This window comes from Microtus pennsylvanicus, chromosome 12, assembly GCF_037038515.1.
Source record: "Microtus pennsylvanicus isolate mMicPen1 chromosome 12, mMicPen1.hap1, whole genome shotgun sequence".
Lineage (NCBI taxonomy): Eukaryota > Metazoa > Chordata > Mammalia > Rodentia > Cricetidae > Microtus > Microtus pennsylvanicus.
The window spans coordinates 27,374,508-27,399,849 of record NC_134590.1 but is presented as its reverse complement, the minus strand read 5'-3'; the positions used below and the strand labels follow the sequence as shown (position 1 = coordinate 27,399,849).

General features: G+C 41.4%; 1 protein-coding gene across 1 annotated transcript in view; it reads right to left on the bottom strand.

The window, feature by feature from the left end:
• Positions 1–24,812, bottom strand: part of Chic2 (cysteine rich hydrophobic domain 2) — a 38,550-nt gene extending 13,738 nt beyond the window's left edge. Inside the window, exons 1-3 of the mRNA XM_075943048.1 lie at positions 24,364–24,812; positions 8,595–8,649; positions 8,127–8,282 (exon numbers count right to left, since the gene is read on the bottom strand). Coding sequence (XP_075799163.1) covers positions 8,127–8,282; positions 8,595–8,649; positions 24,364–24,482 — 330 coding nt within the window. The 5' untranslated portion in view covers positions 24,483–24,812. The remainder of the gene's footprint in view (positions 1–8,126; positions 8,283–8,594; positions 8,650–24,363) is intronic.
• Positions 24,813–25,342: the final 530 nt, after the last annotated feature.

The following is a 25,342-nucleotide window of genomic DNA, read 5'->3' as shown; positions in this document are numbered from 1 at the left end:
ATGAAAACAGAATTTAAGAATTCACTATTTCTAGTCAGAGACCATGTGTTAAGAAAATAAACTGGAGCCAGGTGGTGGTGGTGCATCCTTTTAATCCCAGCACTTGTGAGGCAGAGGCAGGTGGATCTCTGAATTCTCTCTCTGAAATGGAGGTCAACCTGGTCTACAAAGGAAGTTCCAGGGCAGCCAGCACTGTTACAGAGAAGCCCTGTCTTGAAAAAACAAAAACTAAACAAATAAAAAAGTTGGGCAGAGTTGAAGAAGGCATCACCTTTGACCTGTGGCCTATGTAGGTGTATGTGTGCACATGAACACACATAAACACACACACACACACACAAATCAGCTCTGGGCAAAACACATGCTCTAAGGATTCTAATGTGTGTTCACACAGCAAGCATTGAGTCTCAGTCAATTTCTCTGTCTCTTTCTGTGTCTCTCTCTGCTTGCAGATCAGAGCATTCTCAGGTCCTCCTCCAGCACCATGCCTCTCAGCCAACATGCTCCCTGCCATGATGATAATGGACTAAGATTGTAAGCAAGACTGAAACTGTAGGCAAGCTTCCAATGAAACGCTTTCTTTCACAAGAGTCACCTTGGTCATGGTGTCTCTTCACAGCAATAGACCAGTGACTAAGAAGAACCCAATAAATAAACTCCCCAGACCAAGTCTTACAAAGTAAAACAAAGTCAGGTATGGTGCTATGCATCTATAATCCCAGCATTTAGGAGGTAAAGACAAGATTGGAAGTTCAAGGTCAACCAACATTATTTAAACTATACAAGATAGACTCTATGTATGTATGTATTATGTATCTATCTATTTAAAGTAAAATAAAAGAGCTAAGATGTAGCATAATGGAAAAATACTTATTTAGCATGCACTTATTTTAATACTTATTTAGCCTTGGGTTCCATTTTAAGGTTTGCAAAATTTTTTTTTAAAAAAAAGGCAAGCATAAAATAATGACATGGAAGCAAAAAGCCATGACTGATTATTAATTGTGCATAAACTCTCAGGTCATATTCTACCACTGAGTGAAGTCAGGAACTTGGAAACAGAAACTGAAGCAAACTCCAAAACCACAGAGAAACCCTATCTCGAAAAACCAAAAAAAAAAAAAAAAAAAGAAAGAAAAAAAGAAAAAGAAACTGAAGCAAAGTCATGGAGAAATCCTACTTACTGGCTTATCCCACCCTATTTTTTTATACCATCCAAGACCACCGGTCCAGAGACCCGGACCCTCCCATGTCAATATCAATCAAGGAAATGCCCCCACAGTCTTATCAACAGGTAAATCTTATAGAGACATTCGCATTTGGGTCCAAATGACTCAAGCTTGTGTCAAGTTAACATAAAACATTAACCAACATAATAACAAAACTCTGTCTCGAAAAGGAAATAAAAATAGAAAAGGACATAAAACAGGTAAGAGCTTATGGGAGAGGACCCAGGAAGAGACTTTCTACCCGAGAGACTGAGGTAGAAAACAGAAAGAAAAGAGGATTCTGGTCATGCTTTTGTCTTTCTGTTTCAACAGCATATTGGTATGAAGTACTGTGTCTGTAGGTGTTAGTGTGTTTTATTTCTTCCTGTTATTTAAAAATGATCTTTCCCAGAACACCCGCTCTTTCTGGACTCCATCACTGCCAAACCTCCAAGTCTTTAGTTGTGATTACTAGTTTCTCATTGGAGACAGGGGGAAAAAAGTGCAGTGTTGAGTCTGAGTACTGACCAGTGATACAAGAAAAGGGAAGAGCAAGAGAACACAGGAAGTTGGATGAGTAAGAGAGGCGGGGGAGGATCTAGAAAGACTTGGAGAAGGGGGAAACATGATCAAAATATACTGTATAAAAAAAAAATTGCTGGGTGCACGCCTTTAATCCCAGTACTTGGGAGGCAGAGGCAAGTGGATCTCTTTGAGTTCAAGGCCAGCCTGGCCTACAAGTGCTAGTTCCAGGGCAACAAGGACTATTACACAGAGAAACCCTGTATCAAAAAGACAAGCAAACAAACAAACAAAAAATTTAAATAAAAAATATTTTAAAGATTTATTTTTAATTATGGGGGGTGGCACATGAATGCGAGCACGCTGAATACAGGTGCCAGTGAAGAGCAGAAAAAGGCCATCAGACATCAGAGTCCCTGGAGCTTGCGTCACAAGTGGTTGGGAGCTGTGTGACATGGGTGCTGGGAAACAAATTCAGGTCCTCTGCTCTTAACTACTGAGCATCCTTCCAGTTCCTAAAAGTTGAGTTCTTCCTCAGTGAAAAATGGCCTGTATTGTTCTCTTTTACAATTAGGTTTTTGTAGATTATTTCTGTCTTTACATTGGGGGCTTCAGTTCTAGACTGGATCAAGCATCAAGAAAGTTCAGAACCTTCACATGATCATGAGCATTGACATTCTCTTCGTAGGACATGATACACAGACATACACATAAAATAAAAATAAATCATTAGTTTTTGTAGTTGTTAACAAATTGAACTTAAAGTTTACATTAAAAAAAATAACCCCTCCAAAAATCTTGAAGAATAAAATTCCACAGTTAATAATGTAGCTCAGCTGATATAGTCCTGCCTAAGTTGCAAAAAAAACAGAGTTGGATGCCCAGCTCCTGATAAACCAGGTACAGCAAGCAACACATGCCTGTAATCCCTGCATTGAGAGATGGAGGCAAGAGCAGAGGGTTAAGGTCATCTACTACACAGGAAGCTCAAGGTTAGTCTGGGCCACATGAAGAGTCCATCTAAAAACAGGGGAGAGGACAAACATGCAAGACTCACCTCACTGAACATTAAGCAAAAGTAAACAAGCTATAGTAAATAAGACAGTGTGATATTAAGGTCAACACAAATGGAACATAGTAAATTCCAAAAAGAGATCCATACAAATATGATGATTGCCGATTAAATATTAAAAGAATAGTCTTTTAACAAAAGGTGCTATAAAGCCTAGGGAGTCATATGCCAAAACATGAACTTTGACCTCCTTGTCAAACTACAGACTTAGTTAACTTCCTAGGGGAGGCCTTACCCTCTCTTAGGAGTCCATGAAGGTGGTGGGTGGGAACAAGTAGAGAGGAGGGAGGGGGAGCTGGGATCGGTATGTAAAAAATAAATAAAAACATAAAAAAAAGCTATACACAAAATGCAGGAGATATCAAAAATCTTCACAACTTTGCCTTAGGCAAAAATATTAAATATGATAATAAAGGCACTATATTTTTCTTTTCTTTTTTTCCAGACAAAGTTTTACTCTGAAGCCCTGGCTGTCCTGGAACTCACTATGTAGACCAGGCTGTCCTTGAACTCACAGAGATCTGCCTACCTCTGCCTCCTAAGGGCTGGCATAAAAGGACTTTTTTTTTTAAACCGATGAACTAGACGTCACCAAAATCAAAACTTTGGCTCTGCCAAAGACACTGTTAAAAGAATAGGAAAGACAGGCTATATACTAGAAAAATAATACTGACATATATCTAACAAGGTACTAACACCAGGATTACATTAATCGTTCTTAAGCCTGGAATAGTAGTGCAAGCTTTATACTCTCAACACTTGGAAAGCTGGGGCAGGAGAATCCTAAGTTCAAGCTTCAATTGGGTTACATAATAAGATCCTGTCTAAATTCAACAACAACAAACCATTTTTAAAAAGTATGACATGGAGGCTGGAGAGATGGCTCAGTGGTTAAGAGCACTGACTGCTCTTCCAGAGGACCCGCGTTCAATTCCCAGCACCAACATGGCAGCTCACAACAGTCTGAAGATCCAGTTGCAGGGGATCTGACACCTTCACACCAATGCATATGAAATAAAGTTAAACAGAAATCCACCTGCCTCTGCCTCCTGGGTGCTAGGATTAAAGGTATGTGCAAACACCACCCAGCCCCTCAAAGTTTCTTAAGAAGGAACATCTAGACAGAATTGTCAGAGTCCCCAAAACCAACAGGAATAAAAATACATCTTGATTTGTAACCTCTAGTTGAAATGTACTCTATTTCCTTTGGCTATGCATGTATGCACCGAACTATAGTGACCAAACAGGAATGGTGCTTTGACTGCTTGCAGAATCAGATTCTTCCCATCAGACCCATTACTATGAATCTGCTACTTTATTTGTATACATTAATAAGAACAACTTGATAAATTTGTTTTAAAGCATTTTAGGTTTCTTGGGTTGTTTGTGGGGTTTTTAGAACAAGCAAAGTTTATTTTTAGAGTAAGTCAAGACAGAAGGACAAGCCCCACCGCTGGGACCTGGGCCTATAGTCTTAGTCTACCATCTGTCTTTATCTTGTCTACCCTGTGGGTGGTTACTTTCCTGGAATGGGTAGAAACTTTCACAGACGTCATCTTTACCCACAATTCACGTTACAATTAGAAATGCTTTAGATCTAGGGTCACATATAAAGTATAATTACTACACAGCTGAGCCTGCTAGGAAACGCAATGGTTACTACGCTCTTCAGGAAGGGGCTCCACAGGGGCCAAATGGAACCTGCTGAGACTAGCTTTGTTTTTCTCAGAATCCTGTGCTTCCTTTTATTTAGTTCCTTTAGCTGTCTTATGTCCCACCTGCAAGCACTTACTTGTATTTCCCTAGCATTAGTTTTAACCCTATCATTTCCCCTCCAAACCCCAAGGATTTGAGACTCAGTTAACCAGGGAATGGGTGACGACTGATATAGCGGCTTCTGCTAAAAGAGGATTGTCATTGGTTGGGCTCTTCTTGAGTCTTGTTATGAGGGGACAGATAAATGGGATATCCAATCTGTCCAGGGGTTCACGGTGAATAAAGCAGCCAAGAGTTGACATACTTTGGCCAACATTTTTTGTAGTGTTAAGGCCTGGAGTGCACTGTGGCTTTTGCCTTTCTTTTATGAAACCTTCCTTCCCTGTCTTGGGCGAGCATCCACAGCTTACACATTACCAGTCTGCTGTCCCTGTCACTCACTGAATGGTATTTTGTGATGTCCTCAAAAAATCTTAAAAACCTCTCCAGTTTCATATCTTAGCTGTTTGATAGATAACTGGTTTCTCTGTAGTCTAAAATATTTTATTTAATGAAATATTTAAGATATATTAAATATTACACTAAGATAGTATTTATAGACTTCTTTAGACTACCAAAGTGGTCCATGACAAATAAAGGGTTGGAAATTCCTAATATTCTGTTTCCATCTTGCAAAAGTGCTTTAATACTCTCCATACATCCATGACATGTTACAGAATAGTTTATACTCAAAGCACCGGGTGAATATATATCTTCTTTTAAGCAATTTCTTTATGTGCACTACATTAAACAGGTCATGTACCTGTAATCCTAGCACATGGGAGGCAGAGGCAGGAAGATCAGGGGTTCACAGCCATCCTTATCCAATGAGTTTGAAGCCAGCCTAGGCGACATGAGACCTCTCTAAATTCAAAACCCAAGCAAAAACATTAAATGAATAAATGAAAGAAAGAAAGAAAGAAAGAAAGGAAGGTCCACCTGGTCACATATACAGATAAGAGATCTTGAACCAGAGAGTACATACTGAACAGGTCACACTTCCTGAAGCGACAGATAACTTACCTTAAAGGAGGAAAAAAAGCACCATTTACATTTCAAAATAACAGGATCTCATAGTCATGTCAAAGTTTATCAAAATATATAGCAGTATAAGATGTTTACCTCTGTCTTCTAAATATACCATCCACATATTAAAATATTTCATTTTACTCACTTAAAAAGTAAAAGGAAGAAAGAGATAGAAGGTGGGAAAGGAAAAGAAAAAAAATCTTGAAAATTAACAAACTGGCTAGATCCAAAAGGTAAGGCTTATCAATCTTTTGGGTTACATGTCAGCAAACAGCAACCAAATGAGCTGGGCAGCCACTCACACAACGGCAATGCCTCAACAGTGGAGGGCAGTGAGAGGGCCTAAACCAAAATGACAGCAAATGCTACTGTGAATCCAAAGGCTGCCAGAGACAGATTTTGTGTGTGTGTGACCTAGAGACAATCTGGCAAAAATTATGAGGGTAAAAAGGGGCTTAAAGAAAGTAGGGTCAGCAAAAAAAGTCCCGGCCACATCCACTCCATCAATGTCCCACTTAAAGGAGGGAGAGAACTGACTCCAGTGGTCCCTCTGACCTACAGTACCTGCACCTGTCCAGCTCAACACACTAATAATAAACATTTTAAAAGAAATGTAAGTATGTCAAATGTTATAATAAATAATACATAAGCAATTCTATTATAAAGGCATCAAGTTCATTCTATCAATAAAATATATTACCTTAAATTTTTCAATAGAGTATATCCCTAACTTTATAATAGAAACGAAGTAATAAATTCCATTTCCTTGCCATTATTTGCCACCAAAATTAAATGTTTCCATAGAAAAATAGTCAAGTCCACTTGGTTGACTGGCCCTCCTACCTTCCATCCCACTTTTGGTTTTCCAGGCTGGCCTTAACATACTATGTCATGGTATTCACAATCTTCCTGTCTCAGCCTCTTGAATGCTAGGATTTCATATGTGAGTTACCATACATGGCTGAATATTATTTCCATTTCATATGTGTAAGTATATCTATATTTTAAGATAACAAAAACAAGGGTGCTATGCTGGGCATGGTGGCACATGCCTAGAGCATTTGGGAGGCAGAGGCAGACAGAGCTCTTTGTTCAAGGCTAGCCTGATCTACAGAGTGAGTTCCAGGCCAGTCAAGTCAACAGAGTAAGAAACTATCTTTAAAAAAATAACAATAACAACTTTTAATTTGCATTATTTTGGCATATCTATAGCCAACATCTTGAAATCTTTTCATTATAAGCAGTGAAAATCAAGTCTTTGAATTATTTTTCCTAATCACAGGGTCAGTGTATATTCATTATCAAGAACCTATAAAGTATAAAATTTAAATGAGCTCCCTATTATCTACTGCAACCACTTTATTTCCTCTATGGGTACTCTCATACTAGTAATGTTAATCAGTCCTTACTGACAACTTCTATTATGGGCTGGGGTGAAGTGTCCTTCTAAAAAGCTCATACATTAGGAACTAGAGAGGTGACTTGGTGGTTGAGAACATTGGCTGCTCTTGCAGAGAACCAGGGTTCAATTCACAGCACTCACAAGCACCTGTAACTCTAGTTCCAGGGAATCTGACGCCCTCTTCTGATCTCTACTGGCACCAGGGACACATGTGGTGCCTATAATACATACAGCCAAAACACTCATATGCACAAAACAAGATTTTAAAAAGTAAACAAAGAGCTGAGGCAATAGCTTAATCAATGCTAGAGCACTTGCTTGGAAGAAGATCCTGTACACTGAAAGTTGATTTGGAGCATAAGGATATGACCTAATCAATAGATTATTCTGAATATGATGGATTCTGAACACGATGACCTTTGGAAAGTATTTCAAATATCTAGAGACGTGAGCTAGTGGAATGGATAGGGTTCTGTTCTCAGGACTACATCTTATTCCAATTCCCTCCTTCCCTCTCTGATGCCTGGCAACTGTAAGGCAAGCAGCTCTGCTCAGCTACCATGACATTTATGCTTGGACAGACAGAGAAGTAATGGAGCTAGCACTGCAGTCCACAGACTAAAATCTCCAAAACCATGAGCCAAACAGTTTCCTCCCTTAAACTGTTTCTCTTGTATATGAAACAGCATCGAAGCTGACAGAATTTCTCATATGCTGTTAGGCTAAAAGCTTTATAACATTGTGTCCGTACAACAATTCTATTCAAATCATAGGTGAATATTAACATTTACAGTCTTATCATCCAGATTTAAAGAGGTTAAGAACTATGCCCATAGACATAGGGAAGAGGTAGAGTTGAACCCAGCATCCATGAACACTGTACCACTCTAGTCCATAATTAATGTACACATAGTGCTGCATTCTTCTTTGGCCACAATTTCATGATGCACAGAAATTATGAATAGTTTCCTCATAGCTATTTTATAACATTTGAATATATGATAATTAATCTTGCTTAACCAGATCAGATTATTTTTGTATAGTATTTGAAACAGTGTGATTCATTCAACAGAAAAAAAAAGTAAACATGAGACTTGTTTCACACTTCTAAGTAAATTAAAAGATTAATTCAACTTACTCTTTTACTGAGGCAAATAACTGGCCACATACTGCAGCCTAACGTGCAGCAGCAGCACAGGCAGCCACAAAGCAACCACCGCACGTTCACAGGAAGATTCTTCCTGAGACAGCTGTTAACTCTGTTGATGCTGGCTTTAAATTCTTCAGGAGCTACCTACAGGACAGTAAGAAATGTAACTGAGATGCTGAATGACAGAAATGGGACTCAGCACACATTTTTCTAATTTCTAAGGAAAACTAATTTGAGATATATAAACACTAGATCAATAAGAGAGACTCTCGCTGGGCAGTGATAGCGTACACCTTTAATCCCACGGAGGCAGAGACAGGTGATCTCTGAGTTTGAGGCCAGCCTGGCCTACAGAGAGAACATTTCAGGACAGTCAGGGTTACACAGAGAAACCCTGTCTCGAAAACCAGAGAGAGAGAGAGAGACAGAGACAGAGACAGAGAGAGAGAGACTCACCTTTCCAGTTAATGAAGATGGGAATTCTGATTCAAATTTGTTGCTCAGTCCAAATCTATTAAAAGAAAAAATGTTATTATATGACACCGTGGCAACAGAACAAAAGTTTGAACTACCTAACTTAAAGGTGAAATGAATAGAATGTGGACCCCACAGAGTGTCTAAGACAAAATCATCATAACAAGCAACTTACAAAATGTAGCATGTAATGACTTTTCCAATGGAATCAAAACTTATATGAGGGACAATTAAATAACCAGCAATATATAAGCAAAAGAATAAGTAAAAGAATGGTTTATTTCATTTGAGCTATTACGTATACCTTAAAAGCATCAAAGCATATTTTAAACAGATAGCAAATTTTCTAGCTTTCACTGTTTTGAATTCATAGTGCATTTTGTCTTTTAAATACCAAACTACAAGAACCCAACTGCTTCCATTTATTTCACTCTAGAATGAAAATTGTAAGATAGGAACATTTCATAATGATATTAATTGCACCACATCTGACAATGTATTACAGCTAAAACCACATACACTAGACAAGCCAGTCCATTAAGCAAGCCCATTACTTGAACAACTAACTAGGACTCTGAACTGTGGACAATGAGCCCACAAATAAGCATTTGCTTTAAGATCACTTCATCCCAGCACTGGCTAGCAGCAGAGGGGGTTAGTAGGAACTAACAGGGCTGTGCAACTCAGACGGGTTTTTTCTCTTGACATTTCTGAGTATAAAGTATTAATAAATAGATGGTTTCACCGGTAAGGGCTGAAATATACAAAAACTGAATCTACTGCAGTTGCTGACAGTAGAAAGCAGAAACTGTCCAGTGAAGGAGTCAGCAGTTCACACTGCAACAGCAGAGCAGGAACGATCAAGTATGCAAACGCCATGATAGGGCATTAGACCAGGAGCAGAAGACAGTACAGAGAAAAAGAGTAAAACCACTCAAGTCCATGCCTGTGTGCATGTCTGTGTGAAGGTGTCAGATTCCCTGGAACTGGAGTTACAGACGAGCTGCCATGTGGGTGCTGGGAGTTGAACCTGGGTCCTCTGAAAGAGCGGCCTATGCTCCTAACTGCTGAGCCATCTCTCCAGCCCCATCCCCCAAAGCATTCTTATATGAAATCCTACTTCTTAAATCCCCTTAAGTACTTTTGTTTTTTATAATCTAATAAAGCCTTATCATTCACTTTTTTGTTGTTGTTGTTGTTTTTGTTTTTTTCAAGGTTTTGGAGCTGTCCTGGAACCCACTTTGTAAACCAGGCTGGTCTCGAATTCACAGAGATCTGCCTGCCTCTGCCTCCCAAGTACTGGGATTAAAGGTGCACGCCACCACTGCCTGGCCAGCATTCACGTTTAAAAAAGAAAAGAGAGAATCAACTCTTTTTTAAACTTATTTTTTTATTTTATGTGCATTGATTGGTGTTTTGCTATTGGTGTCAGGTCCTCTGGAACTGGAATTACAGACAGTTGTGGGCTGCCATGTGGATGCTGGGAATTAAACCTGGGTCCTCTGTAAGAGCAGTCAGTGCTCTTAACCACCGAGCCATCTCTCCAATCCCCATCATTCTCAGTTTTAATATTCCACAATGATAGTGGCAAAGGCTCCCAATATAATCCTTAATGAAAAGACACAAAAAACTAAAACATTATTACCTAAATTTTAATTTAACTATTGACATATGGAAACTAAAATCAAATCCATCCAAATACTAATGGTAGCTAATCCTGGATAATGAAGATTATGGATGGCATTTTTATTATTATGTTTTCCATGACTTCTCTAATAAAATCTATTAGTATTTAAGACTAAATTTAAAGACTAAGGATAGGACTGGGGACATTAGTCTGAGCCTGAGTTTGGATCCCCAGAACACACATTAAAAGTCAAGCACAGCACCTGTAAACACAGCACTCAGGGGATAAAAGAGGAGGAAGCTCATGAGCTTCAGGTTCAGTGAGTTTCTATCTCAGAAAATAAAGGCAGTGAGGGCAATACGGGAGATAGCCCACATCTACCTCTCGCCTCAATGTGTGTTTACATACACACACTACATAAAAAAGTACATATAACACATGCACACACACACTCAACTGTACAACTGTATACATTTAAAAAGTACATACAACACACACAATACACATAAACACACACAAGAAACAGAAAGAAAAAAACCTAGGAACAACTACACAAAAAAAGAAGAGCCCTTTTGTATCTTAGTAATCCTAAATTTCATTTTCTGCTTCACTGGGAAATACAACTTCCTAATATTTAAGTAATCTTTATGCCTTTCCTTATAATTAGAAAAAGAATTAAAATATTAAGAAAAATAGATGATGAGAGAGTTTTGTTCTTAAGACAGAATAAGGAAATGTATGTTCAAGAGACATACCTATATTTAGAGATAATTCCAGTAGCCTGAGTGTATTTCAGGGCTGGGAATATAGCTCAGTTACTAACACTCATGAAGTTGCCTAGCTAGCGTACATTTAGCCCTGAGTTCAATCCCCAGCACTACATAAAGTAGGTGTGGTTACACACCCACAATGCTAGAATTGGGAAGTGTGGGCAGGAAGATCAGGAATTCAAGATCACTTTCAGCTACAGAGGGAGTTCATTGTCCAGCCCAAGCTACAAGAGAACCTATCTTAAAACAAACAAACAAGAAAGACAACCAAAAAAAAAAAAACAAATGAGTGTATTTAAAGGTTTGTAGTTTTGGGGTTTTTTGTTGTTGTTGGTTGTTTGATGGGGGAGTGTCATATATCAATCTGTTGATTTCTTTGGTTAAGCAATAAAGAAACTGCTAGGCCCATTTGATAGGCCCACCCTTAGGTGGGTGGAGTAAACAGAACAGAACACTGGGAGGAAGAGGAAGTGAGCTCTCCTCTCCAGAGCAGACACCTCAGAGAGAGACGCCATGCTACCTGCTCCAGGGAAGACGCATGCTATGAAGCTCCGACCCAGGATGGACTTAGGCTAGAATCTTCCCGGTAAGACCGGTGCTATACAGATGATAAGAAATGGGCTAGTCCAGGTGGGAGAGTTAGCCTAGAAGATGCTAGGTAGAAATGAGTCAAGCAGTGTTTAAATGAATACAGTGTCCGTGTAATTATTTTGGGTAAACCTAGCCGGGCAGGCGGCTGGGGTATTGGGGTCGCAGCCCCTCTGCCGCCCATATTACTACAGTTGTTTGTTGGTTTTGGTTTTTTGAGACAGGGTTTCTCTGCACCCCACCCATCCCCACATTGTCTGTAGACCAGGCTCAAATTCAGAGACTACCTGCCTCAGCCTCTTGAGTGCTGGACTTGAAGGCTATACAGTTCTACATCTTAAACAGAAAGTAGGAGGTACCAACCATTAAAATAATTTTGTTTTTGTCATTTTGATTTTGGAGTTTTAATTCTTATTTGTACGTATGTGTCTCTGTGTAGCCTCCTTTACCTTGGTCTACCTATTCTTTTGAGGCAATGTCTTTCTTCCTGAACCTGGGCTTTGCTCTTTCTCTGCTAGTCTGGTATAAGAAAGTTTCCCCAATTCTCCATCTCTGCTTCTTTGCAGCCTGAGTCACAAACATGCTCAGAGGTACTGAGGTCCCATTTGTGTCTACTGATTACACAGCAAGTGTTCTTTTATTTTTATTTTTTTATATTTATTTATTTATTTATTTATTATGTATACAATATTCTGTCTGTGTGTCTGCCTGCAGGCCAGAAGAGGGCACCAGAACCCATTACAGATGGTTGTAAGCCACCATGTGGATGCTGGGAATTGAACTCAGGACCTTTGGAAGAGCAGGCAATGCTCTTAACCTCTGAGCCATTTCTCCAGCCCACAAGTGTTCTTTTTACATACCTCTTACATACCTCTCTGTTGCTCTCTGTTTTTTAGATTTACTTATGTTTCTGCGTGTTTTGCCTGCGTGTATGTCTGCGCACCATTGTGTGCATGGTGCCAAGGGGTTCTGAAGAGAGTTTCAGATAACCTGGACCTGGAGTTAGAGATGGTTATGAGTCACCATGTGAGTCTTGGGAATTGAACACAAGTCCACCATAAAAGCAACAATCCTCTTAACTGATGAGCCCTCCCTCTTCTCTGCCACCCACAAAGCCCCTTGAAATTTCCAGCTTTTTACCAACCAAGGTCAAGAGGTAGAATGTAAAAAGTAAAACATGCTTATTTCAAGAAAACTAGACAGTAACAGCAGGCTCACAACTGAAATGGCAAGCATGCAACCAGCAACCCAATGAGGTAGACAAAAACTGGCAAGTACAAAAAGCTAATGTGGTACAGTTGGAAGAGTAATACAATGGAGAGCGAATGCCTGGTCTAAATATCAATTCATCATATTTATCGGAAAAGTAAATCTCCCCTGCAATTTTATCTGTCTCAGATAAGACAGCGCACCAAGCTAATGTTGTGCTGAACTAAGTTGTTAGTTTTTACAGTGCTAAGGACGACATCCAGAGCCCTGGCAATCCATTTCTAATAAAGCTCCATCCCAGTGCCATCTCTAATTCTAGTTATTTATTTATTTACTTACTTATTTATCAAGTTATGGTCTCACTGTATAGGTCAGTGTGGCAATGGAACTAACTAGTAAGCCTCCTGTTTCAACACCCCCATTTTTAAGTTTTAGAGTGTGTGTATGTGTGCATGCTTGTATGGTGTGTATGCTAGCTAGTTTTATGTCAGCTTGATACAAGCTAGAAATATCTGAAAGGAGGGAACCTCAATTGAGAAAATGCCTCCATAAAATCTTGCTATAGGACATTTTCTTAATGATGAGGGAAGGCCTAGCCCATAGTGGGTGGTGCAACGCCTGGGTTCTATAAGAAAGCAGGCTAAGCAAGACATGATAAACATGCCAGAAAACAGCACCCTCCATGGCCTATGCATCAGCTCCTGCTCCAGGTTCCTGCCCTGTTTGAGTTCCTTTCCCAGCTTCCTTCAGTAATGAACAATGACATGTTAGTGTAAGCTGAATAAACCCTTTCCTCCCGAGATTGCTTTGGTCATGGTGTTTCGTTAGAGCAACAGAAACCCTAATTAAGACAGTCTACATTCTTGGGCACATATGTGCCACAGGGCTCATATGGATGTTGGGGACACTTTTGTGGGATTGGGGTTTCTCCTTCCACCTTTACATGGGTTCCAGAGATCAAACTCAGGTTCTAGACTTGGATAACAGTCATGTTTATACACTGAGCTATCTCATGGGCCCAACTCTACCCTCGCCCCTTTTTTTGAGAGAGAGAGAGAATCTCTCTGGAAAGTCTTGGCTGTCTTGGAGTTTCCTATGTAGATCAGGCAGGTTTTGAACTCAGAGATTCTCCTGCCCCTGCCTCCCAAGTGATGAGATTAAAGGCATACACCTCCATACCTATCTTCTCAAGTTAAAAAAAAAAAACTGCAAGATTTAAGGGCCCAATTTACACAGGACAGTTGCTATAAAGTGGGAAATGGTTTAAGACTTTATTCTTGTTTTTAAAAAGTTTCCTGAGGGGTTTCTCTCTTTATAAGAAGTTTATATTCTAGAGTGAGTTATAGAGGTACATGCCTACAGTAAGTCCAGAATTAAGACCGCTAAAGAGGGAGAAGTTGAGCTTTGAGGTCAGCTACAGCTACATAGCAAATCCTGGTTGCAAATAAATACATACATTTGTACTCTAGTATGTTTGGCTAACTTGTGTTCTGACAGAAGACAATTATGAAAAAAAATGTGGCACAGGTAAGGAGAAGATGGAGAGTTCTGATTTTACGTAGGAGGATAAGACTACCTGACAGAGAAGGAAAATGAAAAGGGCCTAGGTTCTGGGTATTAGAAGCAAGTGTCCATATAAAGGAGCTAGCCAGTACAAAGGGCCTAGGTCAGAAGCACACTTAGAATAATCAGGAAATGGAAAGGAAGCCAGTGTAACTAGAACAAGACAAGCGCACAGAAGTAAGAAAGAAGTCAGAGACTGTCCACAGGGTAGGTCAGGTCAGGGAGAGTCTTCCAGCTATAGAAAGAACTCTAAAGGGGATGAGGTGCCAGAGATAAGGAGAGAGACAGCTGAATTCTATTTCGCAAGTACCATCGATAGTGCAGATGTGCCCACCAGGGGGGCTGTAACGGGAAAAGGCACAGAGTGTAAAAGGGAAAAGTAGCAAGTTTAAGGCACAAGAAACAAGGGGAGCACACAACAAAAGTTCTGTTTCAAGACAGAACTAAGGCTTGCTGACACAACAACGGATACAGAGAAAGACATCTAAAGTGTCAAATTTTTTGGTCTATGGAACACTGTGCTGGCTAGTTTTCTATAAATTTGACACAAGCTAGTGTCATCTGGGAAGAGGAAACCTCAATTGAGAAAATGGGCCCCATCAGATTGGCCTATAGGCACGCCTGTGAGGTATTTTCTTCATTAATGATTAATGTTGGAGGGCCCAGCTCCCAGTAGGTGACCTGGATAGTGCCATCCCTAGGCAGGTAGGTGGTCCTGGACTGTGTAGGAGAGCAGGCTGAGGAAGCCAGTAAGCAGCATTCCTCTATGGTCTCCGTTCCGTTTCTACCTCCAGGTTCCTGCCTCAGCTTCCCTAAAAGATGAACTCTATCTAACTTGTAAACCAAATAAATCTTTTCCCCTGTAAGTTCCTTTTGGTCATGGTTTTTAATCACAGCAACAGACAACAAACTAGAATAAGCGCCCACAGGCAGTAGCTAATAACCACCACTCCAGAGAATCCAACACCCTCTTCTAACCTCTTCGGGCACCCACACATTCGTGGCAAGCACTCATACACACACACACACACACACATAACTAAATCTTTTGGAGAATTATTATTATTTTTTTAGTCTAAATAAAACCAGTGTTGGCTCTCCCATTAACGGAGAACAGGAAAGCTACTGGAAAGTGGCTTTGAACAGAGAATTATGTATTCAGTTTGGATAAGAGAAACTCTACCCTGACTCTTCTTTAGACAGCCAACCTGCAGAAAGGCAGAGTCACAGAATTTTACCTTGCATACCTATGACAAGACCTATGCACATATAAGCTAGAGATTTCAGACACAAACTAAACATATGGGTCATACAGACAGTAAATGAAGACAGAATTTTTTTTCTAATGTTGGACTTTGAACTCAATGGAATCAGATTTTTAGTTATTTTTGGAGATGAAATTGTAACTATGGAAGAAATTAACAGGCCTTGCTGTCTATAAAACATGCTTTAATTTACTAGCCATCTCAGTATGTGAGTATCAGTACAGCCCAACAAGGACTGACAGAAGATATAAACCCTGCAGTTGGACAGAAGGACGGACATACACGAGAGAGAGAGAGAGAGAGAGAGAGAGAGAGAGAGAGAGAGAGAGAGACAGACAGAGAGAGAGAGAAAGACTGACACTAAAAGTGTCCTCCACCAGAAGATACGAAACCCCTGCAGTTGGAGACAAGTCTAACAATTTTAACTTTGTGACCAAATTCTGAACCATTAGGTTTGTTCAGGCCTATGGATACATAATCACATTCATTAAACTAAAGAGCAAAAACTTTTTTTTAAGGTTTATTTTAGGTGTGTGGGTGCTTGGTCTACAGGTAGCCTATGTACTGTGTGTGCCTGTTTTCCAGAAGGCACTGGATTCCCTAAGACTGGAGGTGTCCTGTATGTGCAGCAGGAGGACCGCTGGTAGGGAGCACACCTTTAGTGTCAGGCCTCATCCCTCCCTCTCTCCACCCCTCTGCATGGTGAGTGTGCACGGGTGCCCGCGTGGGAACAAAATTTCAAAACTCTAAGCCAAAATCAAACTTTCTAAGTTAGTTACTCTAGGCATTTTGTTACAGTAATGGACAATTTACTAACACAATAGGCCACCAGAAGTACTAACTATAAATAACATTTCCTACTATAAAAAAGCAGACAAAGAAGGCTGAATATGTTAAGAACTCCTTCATTGAACAATCACAGGACTGACTTCACCATAAATAACCACAATGCAAGAAAAGAGAAAACAGGAGGCACTTGCCAGACAGTGTGGCCACACCTACAATTCCGGCACTAGGAAGCAGAGGCAGGAGGAATGCTGCAGGTGTAAGGCCATCTTGAACTACAAAATAAATTCTAGGCCGGGGGAACTATGTTAGATATCTGTGATCAACAAAAGTTGATCAAAGTCTAACCAACTCTACCCTAAGTAAGCTACATGGAGAAACTTAAAAGTAAGAAAAAGAACCTTTTTTCAGCCCATTAGAACATTTCAGCCCTTGGTTCTCCAAGTCAGCTTGAAAGGTAGATCTTTCCCTGAAATCTAAGAAACAAATGGTTGTCAAACACCACACATACTGTAGTGAAGAATATCACTCCGAGCCTCGGTCCTGCTCAAAGCAATGCACTAGACTTTGATGACTTCCCATGGGAAGCCTTACCTTCCCTGAGGAGTGGGGGGTGGGGGGAAGATGGGGGAGGAGATGGAGGGAGTGGGAGAAGGGGAGGAGGTGGAAATTGGGATAGGTATGTAAAATGAGAAAAAATACTTTTTTCTTTAATAAATAAATTTTTTAAAAAGGAATATCATTCCACAAATGACCTCACTTCAAAATCATAAGGAAGCTCCTCTATAGCCTGCCAAATGCTATTCTCTTGGCATATTAGTGTCCCATGGCAGCAGGGGGTCCGGATATATCTCATTAAAAATAGGCCCCATCAGCTTAGCAAGGGCAGACCAGTTCTTTCACCTCGTCCATAACAGAGCTAAAATCAAATCAAATCAACCAAATGAACCACATTTACACAAATGAAAAACATATGGTAAAGGCAGTCGTTGCTATGTTTCTCCATATCTTATGGAGAAGTTGTAAAATGTGATGTTCTTAGGGCTAGAACTGTAATGCTCCTTTGCCCCCAGACCACGCACCCAGCTGGGCCCTCTCGCGGCTCACCTAGATCACTGCCCTGATCTCTTCAGTTCACTCTACCACTACGGCACTCCTGTAGAGCCTTGCCTTCAGACCTGCAAGTAACCCTACTTCCTACGCCCACTGGTGACTCGCTGGTCTCTCAGTCAAACACATGTGTGTACACACACACCCAGGAGATTCACTCTAATCATTTTACACTCCTTTCTGGCCCCTACTGAATTCTCCAACCTCATTTCAAGGCACAATCCTGTTTCCTGTGTGTTCTGGCTGTAATAAAACTTTTCTTCAGATCTGGGTTTACGTCTCAGCACCTAGACTGTTCTATCCTTCCTCAACACCAGTTCTCCAGTCGCTTTGGTCACAGCATTCTCCACTGCTCCGCCGCCAATACCTCTTCTACTAGCTATGAACTACGTGGAGACTCTCTGTGACGTTCAGAAGCCCGGCTAACATGTGGCATGAAATGGGAATTTAAGAAATACTTGAGGAGCTAGAGACACAGTAAAATTGGTTGTCCTTGTCTAGAGTATATGAAGCCCACGGCCTGCTCCCCGGTACCACATAAACCAGGCATGGAAAAAAAACAACAGAACAAACGAAAAGCATGCCAAATATAAGGTATTGGTAAGTAGTTAGAGTTAGTCTTGATAGCACACTTGATAGCACACAGAGGCCAGCCTGGTTTGTAGACTGAGTTCCAGGACTTCCAGGGCTACACAGAGACAAACAGATGACAATAAAAAATTAGTACCTAAATTAAGTATCTAGAATGAACTTTTTACTTTATACAGCTTATAAGATTGGTTGTTCTGTTTCAAGTGCAATAGTTCAGCTAGGTGGAAGGAAGGTAACCTGGGAACCTGAAGAAAAGGGCATTCAAGGATGGTGGGTCTCCAACAAGCACAACCTCCAGGTACGCTTCTGGTAAGGTCTTGAGTAAATATTCTTTCAGTAAATCTGATCATCTGATTTATGCTCAAGATCTTGTCTTAAAGTAAAAAACACAGCCAGGCCTGCTGGCACATACCTAAAACCCCCAAAGAGGGTGGGGGGAGTCTGTCTACATAGTCCCAAGAGAGCCAGGCTACATTGAGAGACCCTATCTCAAAAATCCAAACTGTACAAATAAAGTAGGGAAGTAATAGATCACATTTTGGACTGATTTCTTCTTTTCAAATAGTAAAAATAAACCACAAAATGTGTACACAGGGATAAAAACCAAATCATGGTAAATCATAATTTGTTGTATTTCTGAGTCTCAGATCTAACATCCAAAGCAGGCGTTTTCCCTTTCTGTAGGTGAGCGAAGTTCATCTGTGTTAGTTAGGAAGGATCCAAGAACTGAAACCATTATGACTGATGTCAAGAACCTGCCTTTCGCCGGGCGGTGGTGGCGCACGCCTTTAATCCCAGCACTCGGGAGGCAGAGGCAGGCGGATCTCTGTGAGTTCGAGGCCAACCTGGTCTACAAGAGCTAGTTCCAGGACAGGAACCAAAAGCTATGGAGAAACCCTGTTTCAAAAAACAAAAAACAAAAAACAAAAAAAAAAAGAACCTGCCTTTCCACGACACCACGCATCTGATACAAGAAACACCTAGAGTCTCATTAGAAAAAGGATGCTTAGAGAAGGGCACAGTGGGATATATATGCCTACACTCCCAACTACTTAGGAAGCTAAAGCTAAATTAGCATAACCAGCCCAGGAGTTCAAGACCAGCCTATAAAGATCCTAATGTTTCTGACCAGGAGCAAAGCAACCTTACATAGTTGTTCCAAGTTATATCTATTTAAGACTTACCCATACTGAGAACAAAATCGCAGACAACCGTATAATCTATCAAAAACCTCCTAAGAGTGGTGGCTCAAGCAGCACTCTGGGGGCTGAGGCAGGAAGCTTGAGCTTCAAGTCAGAGTAGGCTACAAAAGGAGACACACTCACGGGGACACACACACACATGTTACCTAAACTCAAGATATGGTTATTTCAAACTTTCCTGGGCCAATCCTCTAGTCCAGGCTAGCTTCCTATCTGGGACTGCATGCATAGTCACTACACCTGAATTAAGAGTCCTGAGTCTATGGCTAGCCTCATGCTCAGCTCAGGGCTTGTAACCTAGTAATAATATAAACTCAAGGTGTCTCTCAAATTAAAAAATCCATTTTTAGAGAAGTATTACTTAAGTTATTGTTTAGAATATTATTTATCAATATAAATAAGTAGGCACTATTTATTTTTACCTATTTAATCCCTGTATTCTTCTTAGCCAGTCATGTAAAAATTATTACTCAATTTCACATCTCTGAGTAAGCACCAATCTAACGCCAAATTCTGAATTCAAATCATACAGAAATTTTCAAATTACTACAGTAAAACCGAAACCCCAACTCATCACCATGTTTCTCCTCTGTTTCATTTTATGGGGAAGGGCATGCCACAGTGTACAGGTGCTGTCAGGACAGTTCTGTGGACTGGTTCTTTCCTTCCACCTCTGCATGGCTCCAGGATTCAGGGATCAATTCCAGTCGCCAGTCTTGTGCAATAAAGGCTTCTACTCCCTGAGTCACTAACCGCCTCTGTACTTCTCATTTCTTCAAGAAAGCTTCCCCACTAAAACAGCAGTTGTCCTGCTAAAACACTTAGCTTTTCTTCCCCTTCATAGCCTTCATCAAACTAATTTCCTGTGTAATTTATTTTGTTGAAGTTTATTTTCTTTCTCTTTTCTTTTTTTTTAAAAATAAGACAGGATTTCTCTACATAGTCACGGCTGGCCTGAAACTCACTATATATACCAGTCTGGCCACAAACTCAACAGAGTTCTTCTGCTTGTTGGCCTCTGTCTGAGTACTGGGATTAAAGGCCTGTACCACCACGCCAGGCTTCTGAAGTTTACTTCTTAACAAATAAATGACACAACTTATGTTAGAAATCAAAGATGATGACCACTCTAGGAAAGCCTAGAGTCTGATTCAGATCTAGAATGAGTACAGAATAAGGCATACTAATAACTGTTAGGTTACCCAGCTAATACAAGCTTTGATTTACTTTTTAAATTATTTTCTTTAACTTTTAAAAATTCTTTTATACTAACACATTCCTTAAGAGTTATCATTCTAGCCGGGTGGTGGGGGTGCATACATTTAATCCTGATACTCAGGAGAGAGAGGTGGACAGATCTCTGTGAATTCAAGGCCAGCCTGGTCTACAAGAGCTAGTTCTAGGACAGGCTCCAAAACTACAGAGAAACCCTGTCTCGAAAAACCATTTTAAAAAAAAATTGAAATAGGGGCTGGAGAGATGGTTCGGTGATTAAGAGCATTGGCTGCTCTTCCAGAAGACCTGGATTCAATTCCCAGCATCCATACAGAAGCTCACAACTGTCTATAATTCCAGTTCCAGGGATCTAATACCCTCACACAGACATACACACAGGTAAATCAATGCACATAAAATAAAAATAGATAATTTTTTAAAATTAGAAATATTGAACAGCAAAAGCAAGCATACAGGTAGATCTGACTCTTTTCAGTCTGACCTGGATGAAAGATGACACTCTTACCTTTTATAATACCATTTGCTTTCAAAGGGACAGGGGAAGTTGTTTTAACTTTTTAGCTAAGAAGGGAGTAAAGCTGACATGTTTTACAATGATTTTTAATTGCTTAAAGATTTATTTATTTTACTTTTATGTATGAGTGCTTTGCCAGCATATATGTCTGTGCCCCAAGGGCATGCCTCGGGCTAATGGAAGTCAGAACAAGCTGTTGGAGCCTCTGTAACTGGAATTATGAATGGCTGCAAGCTACCATGTAGGCAATGGGAACTGAACCCAGTCCTCTGTAAGAGCAACAAATGCCATCACTCCAGCCCAGTAAATTAGATTTACTGTAATTATTAATAGTTTTTCCTGTTTATACTTATAAAGGAAAGGAAAATGAAGCACATTCAACAGTTACAATAGTGTATGAACACTAATTACAAAACCCTTTGCAGGTGCAACTCTGCTATACAGTCTAGGACGCCTGGTATTATGTAAAATGGCCACAGTATTACAGTAACATACAAATCTTTATCACCACAAAACGAGTTTGTGTTTTCAGTGCACGGAGATTCTTATATATACAAGTTGTTTCAGAATTTAAAAAGACTTAACTAAATGAACCACTGTTTGGTTTGAAAATGGCAATGCTGATTTTTTAAATAATTTATTTAATTTCATATGTATTGGTGTTTTGCCTGTATGTATGGATGTCTATGTGAGGGTGTCGGGTCTCCCAGAACTGAAGTTACAGAAACTGTGAGCTACCATGTGGGTGCTGGGAACTGAACCCAGGTCCTCTAGAAGAACAGCCAGAGCTCTTAACCACCGAGCCATCTCTCCAGCCCCAATGCTGATTTCTTAATGCAGTATTTTATACACATCTTTCTCAAAGTAGAAAACTACCTGAGGAAGGCAATAATTAATAAAGGCTGGTATTCCCTGGGCACAGCAACACACTGGCACATTCTTTACACACATTATCTCATTTAACCCTTGTCTGAACATAGCTATCATCATGTGAACGGGAGAGACATAGAAGGGAACTTATATAAGAAGTGGCAGGTGAAGGTCCCAATCAAACTATCAGAAGAAGTGTCTGAGGAAGATCACAAACATATTAAGGCTACTATAAATAAACACCACTATCACCAGTGTCTGCAGCAGAGATCCTGGCTACAAATCAGAATCGCCCCCAAGCCCAACAGGTACCAGAGTCTCATTCATATGTGGACCACTGGCCTGGAGAAAGGGTGGAGCAAGAGCTGGGGCTTCCTGGACAGTTTTAATGGGCAGATATACTAGACTAAATGAATCACTGTTAACTTGCAAACGGAAGTACTTATTTATAATACTGATAATAATAAAGAGGCTAGTGCTTATTGAGCAAAATGCCAGGTGATTCTAACAGAAAGATAAGATGAAAAACCACTAATAATTATTTTCCACTCTGTTAACCACTCCAAACAGTCAACTACAATCAAAATCTACTGACCATTTGAGCACTTTGCCTATTCTAGTTCCCCACAAAGTGTTTAGATTTCCTTCTTGAAAAGAGACATTGCAACTGTACTTGAACCTTTCTGTTGCGCTGTTCTGAACCCTGGACAAACACTCTACCACTGTGCTTCATCCTTTGTAAATAGAGTTCTGCCATCTCTGATTTGACATGCGGATTTTAAGGACAATCACAGACAACACGAAAAAGTTTGGAAATCCTTTTGAGCCAGCATCTCTCTATATAACCCTGGCTGGCCTGTAACTCACAGATCTACCTCCCTTTGCCTCTAGAGTGCTGGGATTAGACACATGCCACCACGTTCTTTTATTGTTTGTAACTGCTTCTTAAAGCACCCATAGTCCTTAAGTTTAAAACAAGAAGAAAAAAGTCCTGAAGAGTCCAATTAAAAATTAAATAGCAGGTTATGACACTAAAAACACTGTGATATACATTTAAGTTGTAGTATTCACAATTGGCTATATTCCTTAATTAAGCATATGATGACAGTTAAAACAGAGCTGTTATTATGGTGCAAGTTCCATCTCCTCATCCAGGTACTGGGACAATGATTATGCAGTGTTTTTACTCTGTTCAGTCACCTAAACACACACTTAGCAGGTGCTAAGAAACCAAAGCATTACATAAGCATACCCCGACAACAGCGTGGCTAGTCAGTATGACTGCTCTCAACCGCACTGAGAAAGGCCAACAATCGTCTGAGGAGTCGCAGTGTGCCCCTGACTTATTCACAGCACAACCCACTCACCCTACATCACAACACAACGAAGTGCTCCAGACATCTTCGCACTCGCTGCCTTTTTCTAGCAGTGATAAAGCGATCTGCAAGTACAGGAAGTCTGAGCTTAAAAGTCATAAGTTAAAAGTCATAGGACTTTTAACCAGCGATATCAGCTGCGAAAGAGTATCAATACCCCAAGTTGGCCAAACTCCGGACTTATCAGGGAAATGATACAAAACTTTAAAAACTTCCTCCTTCCGGACAGCTCATTATTTGCTTCAAGTCTACACATTCCTTTATTAGTCATGACCTTTCAGGGTGCTTTCATCCTTTATTGTTTGAATAATATTGGACTTTTGATGTTGCTAAGAAGCCTTACAGGAAGAACCCTTATCAGACATGAAGCCAACCTAGAGTCCGTGCTCCAAAGCAGACCGATTACAGGAAACTCAGTACTTGCGACTCGTTGCAAACATGTATCTATCTGCCTACTTTTATGTCCACCTGTCTATTTCTATTATATATAAAGGCAGAAACTTGAATTAGTTTTGCAGAAATTTACTCTTAGGGAACTGGGAAACCCTGTGTGTATACGTGTAACAGGCACACACGACAGTAACCCTCATTTACCAATTGCCACTGGGGTCTTACATCCCCCATCTGACCTCTGAGCCATATGTCAATAGACGGTAAGACACAGTCCCAAAGAATAACGGGGGAAGGGGAGGTTTACAAAGGTGGATCCCACAAAATGTATATGTACTTCCATCCCTACGCTGAAGGGATGGCCCATAAAGCAGACCATCTTCCTTCCCTGCTGGGATCCCACACATCCTCTGGACCGTGGGGCCTGCTACAGGGCTGTGGGAAGGAGGGGAGACAGTGTCTGTTCCCACTTGGGAGTCCTAAACAAATGGAAACAGAGCAAGTTCTCACTTCCTGGTCGCAGGCGTTTCCAGAAGGCCCCCGTCCCGCGCCAGTCACCGGGGACGGGGGTTCGAGGAAGGAAGACCCGGAGGGGTACCGGGGCCCACCCAGCCCGCGCCTCCCGTCCTCGTCCCAGTCCTCGCAGGGCCTTACACGGTGACGTGACCGGAGCCGCGGACCACCACCGGGTCGGGCGAGTACTTCAGCAGCTGCTCCTCCAGGGCCCGCTCCTCGTCCTCCTCCTCCTCGTAGATCTCATCGAAATCCGCCATCCCGCGCCTGCGAGCCCCCCGCCCGGGGCCCTGGCTCTGGAGCGGCCGCGGGGAACGGCTGGCGAGGCTGCGGGCGCGGAGGCCGCGGAGCTGGCGCTCAGCAGGGTCGGCTCTGGCTACAGAGGAGACCCGGTCCCGGCCGCCGCCGCCATTACCGTGGGCAGGAACAACAACACAATGTCAACATCCGCCGGGGCCGCCACCCCCGCCAGCGCCGCCGCCGCCGCTGCCGCCGCAACTCCGGCAACCACAGCAACAGCCAGAGCCACCCGCAGCAGGAGCAGCCGGCTACCGCATCGCGAGACTTCCCGGGAGCGCGGGCGGGCGGGCGAGCGTGGGCGCGCTGGCGGACGCGAGGGTGGGCGGGCGCGCGCACACGAGAGGCCTCGCGCGCTCCCGGGACGCCGGCCTCTTCCTCGGCTTCCACCGGCGCGGCCCCGCCCCCAGGCTCCGGGGTCAGCGACCCGGAAGGCGGCGTCGGTGAGGACCCGGGCGATGACCCCGACTCGACTCCGAAAGCCAAGCTGAAGTAATCTCTAGCCCAAACAACGACCGCGGGCGAAGCCCCTGGCTGGAAGAGACAATGTCTCTTGCGTGGGACTGCCGGCTTTAATCATCTGATCTCGATTTTTGTCTGTGTACTTAGGACACGATGCGAACCAAAGTTGGTTGACTTTCCCAACTTGAGAGAAATGGAACCGTGTGTTCTTGTCAGTTCTACCTGATTTTCCAAAAATCTCCAAAGCCAAATATCTTGTCCTTGTAGCCTCTCAAGTACAGTCCCAGGTATTTAAAAAAGAAAGAAAGAAAGAAGAAACCAAGAAATCTCACGATCATACTATAAAACAAAGTTGACACAT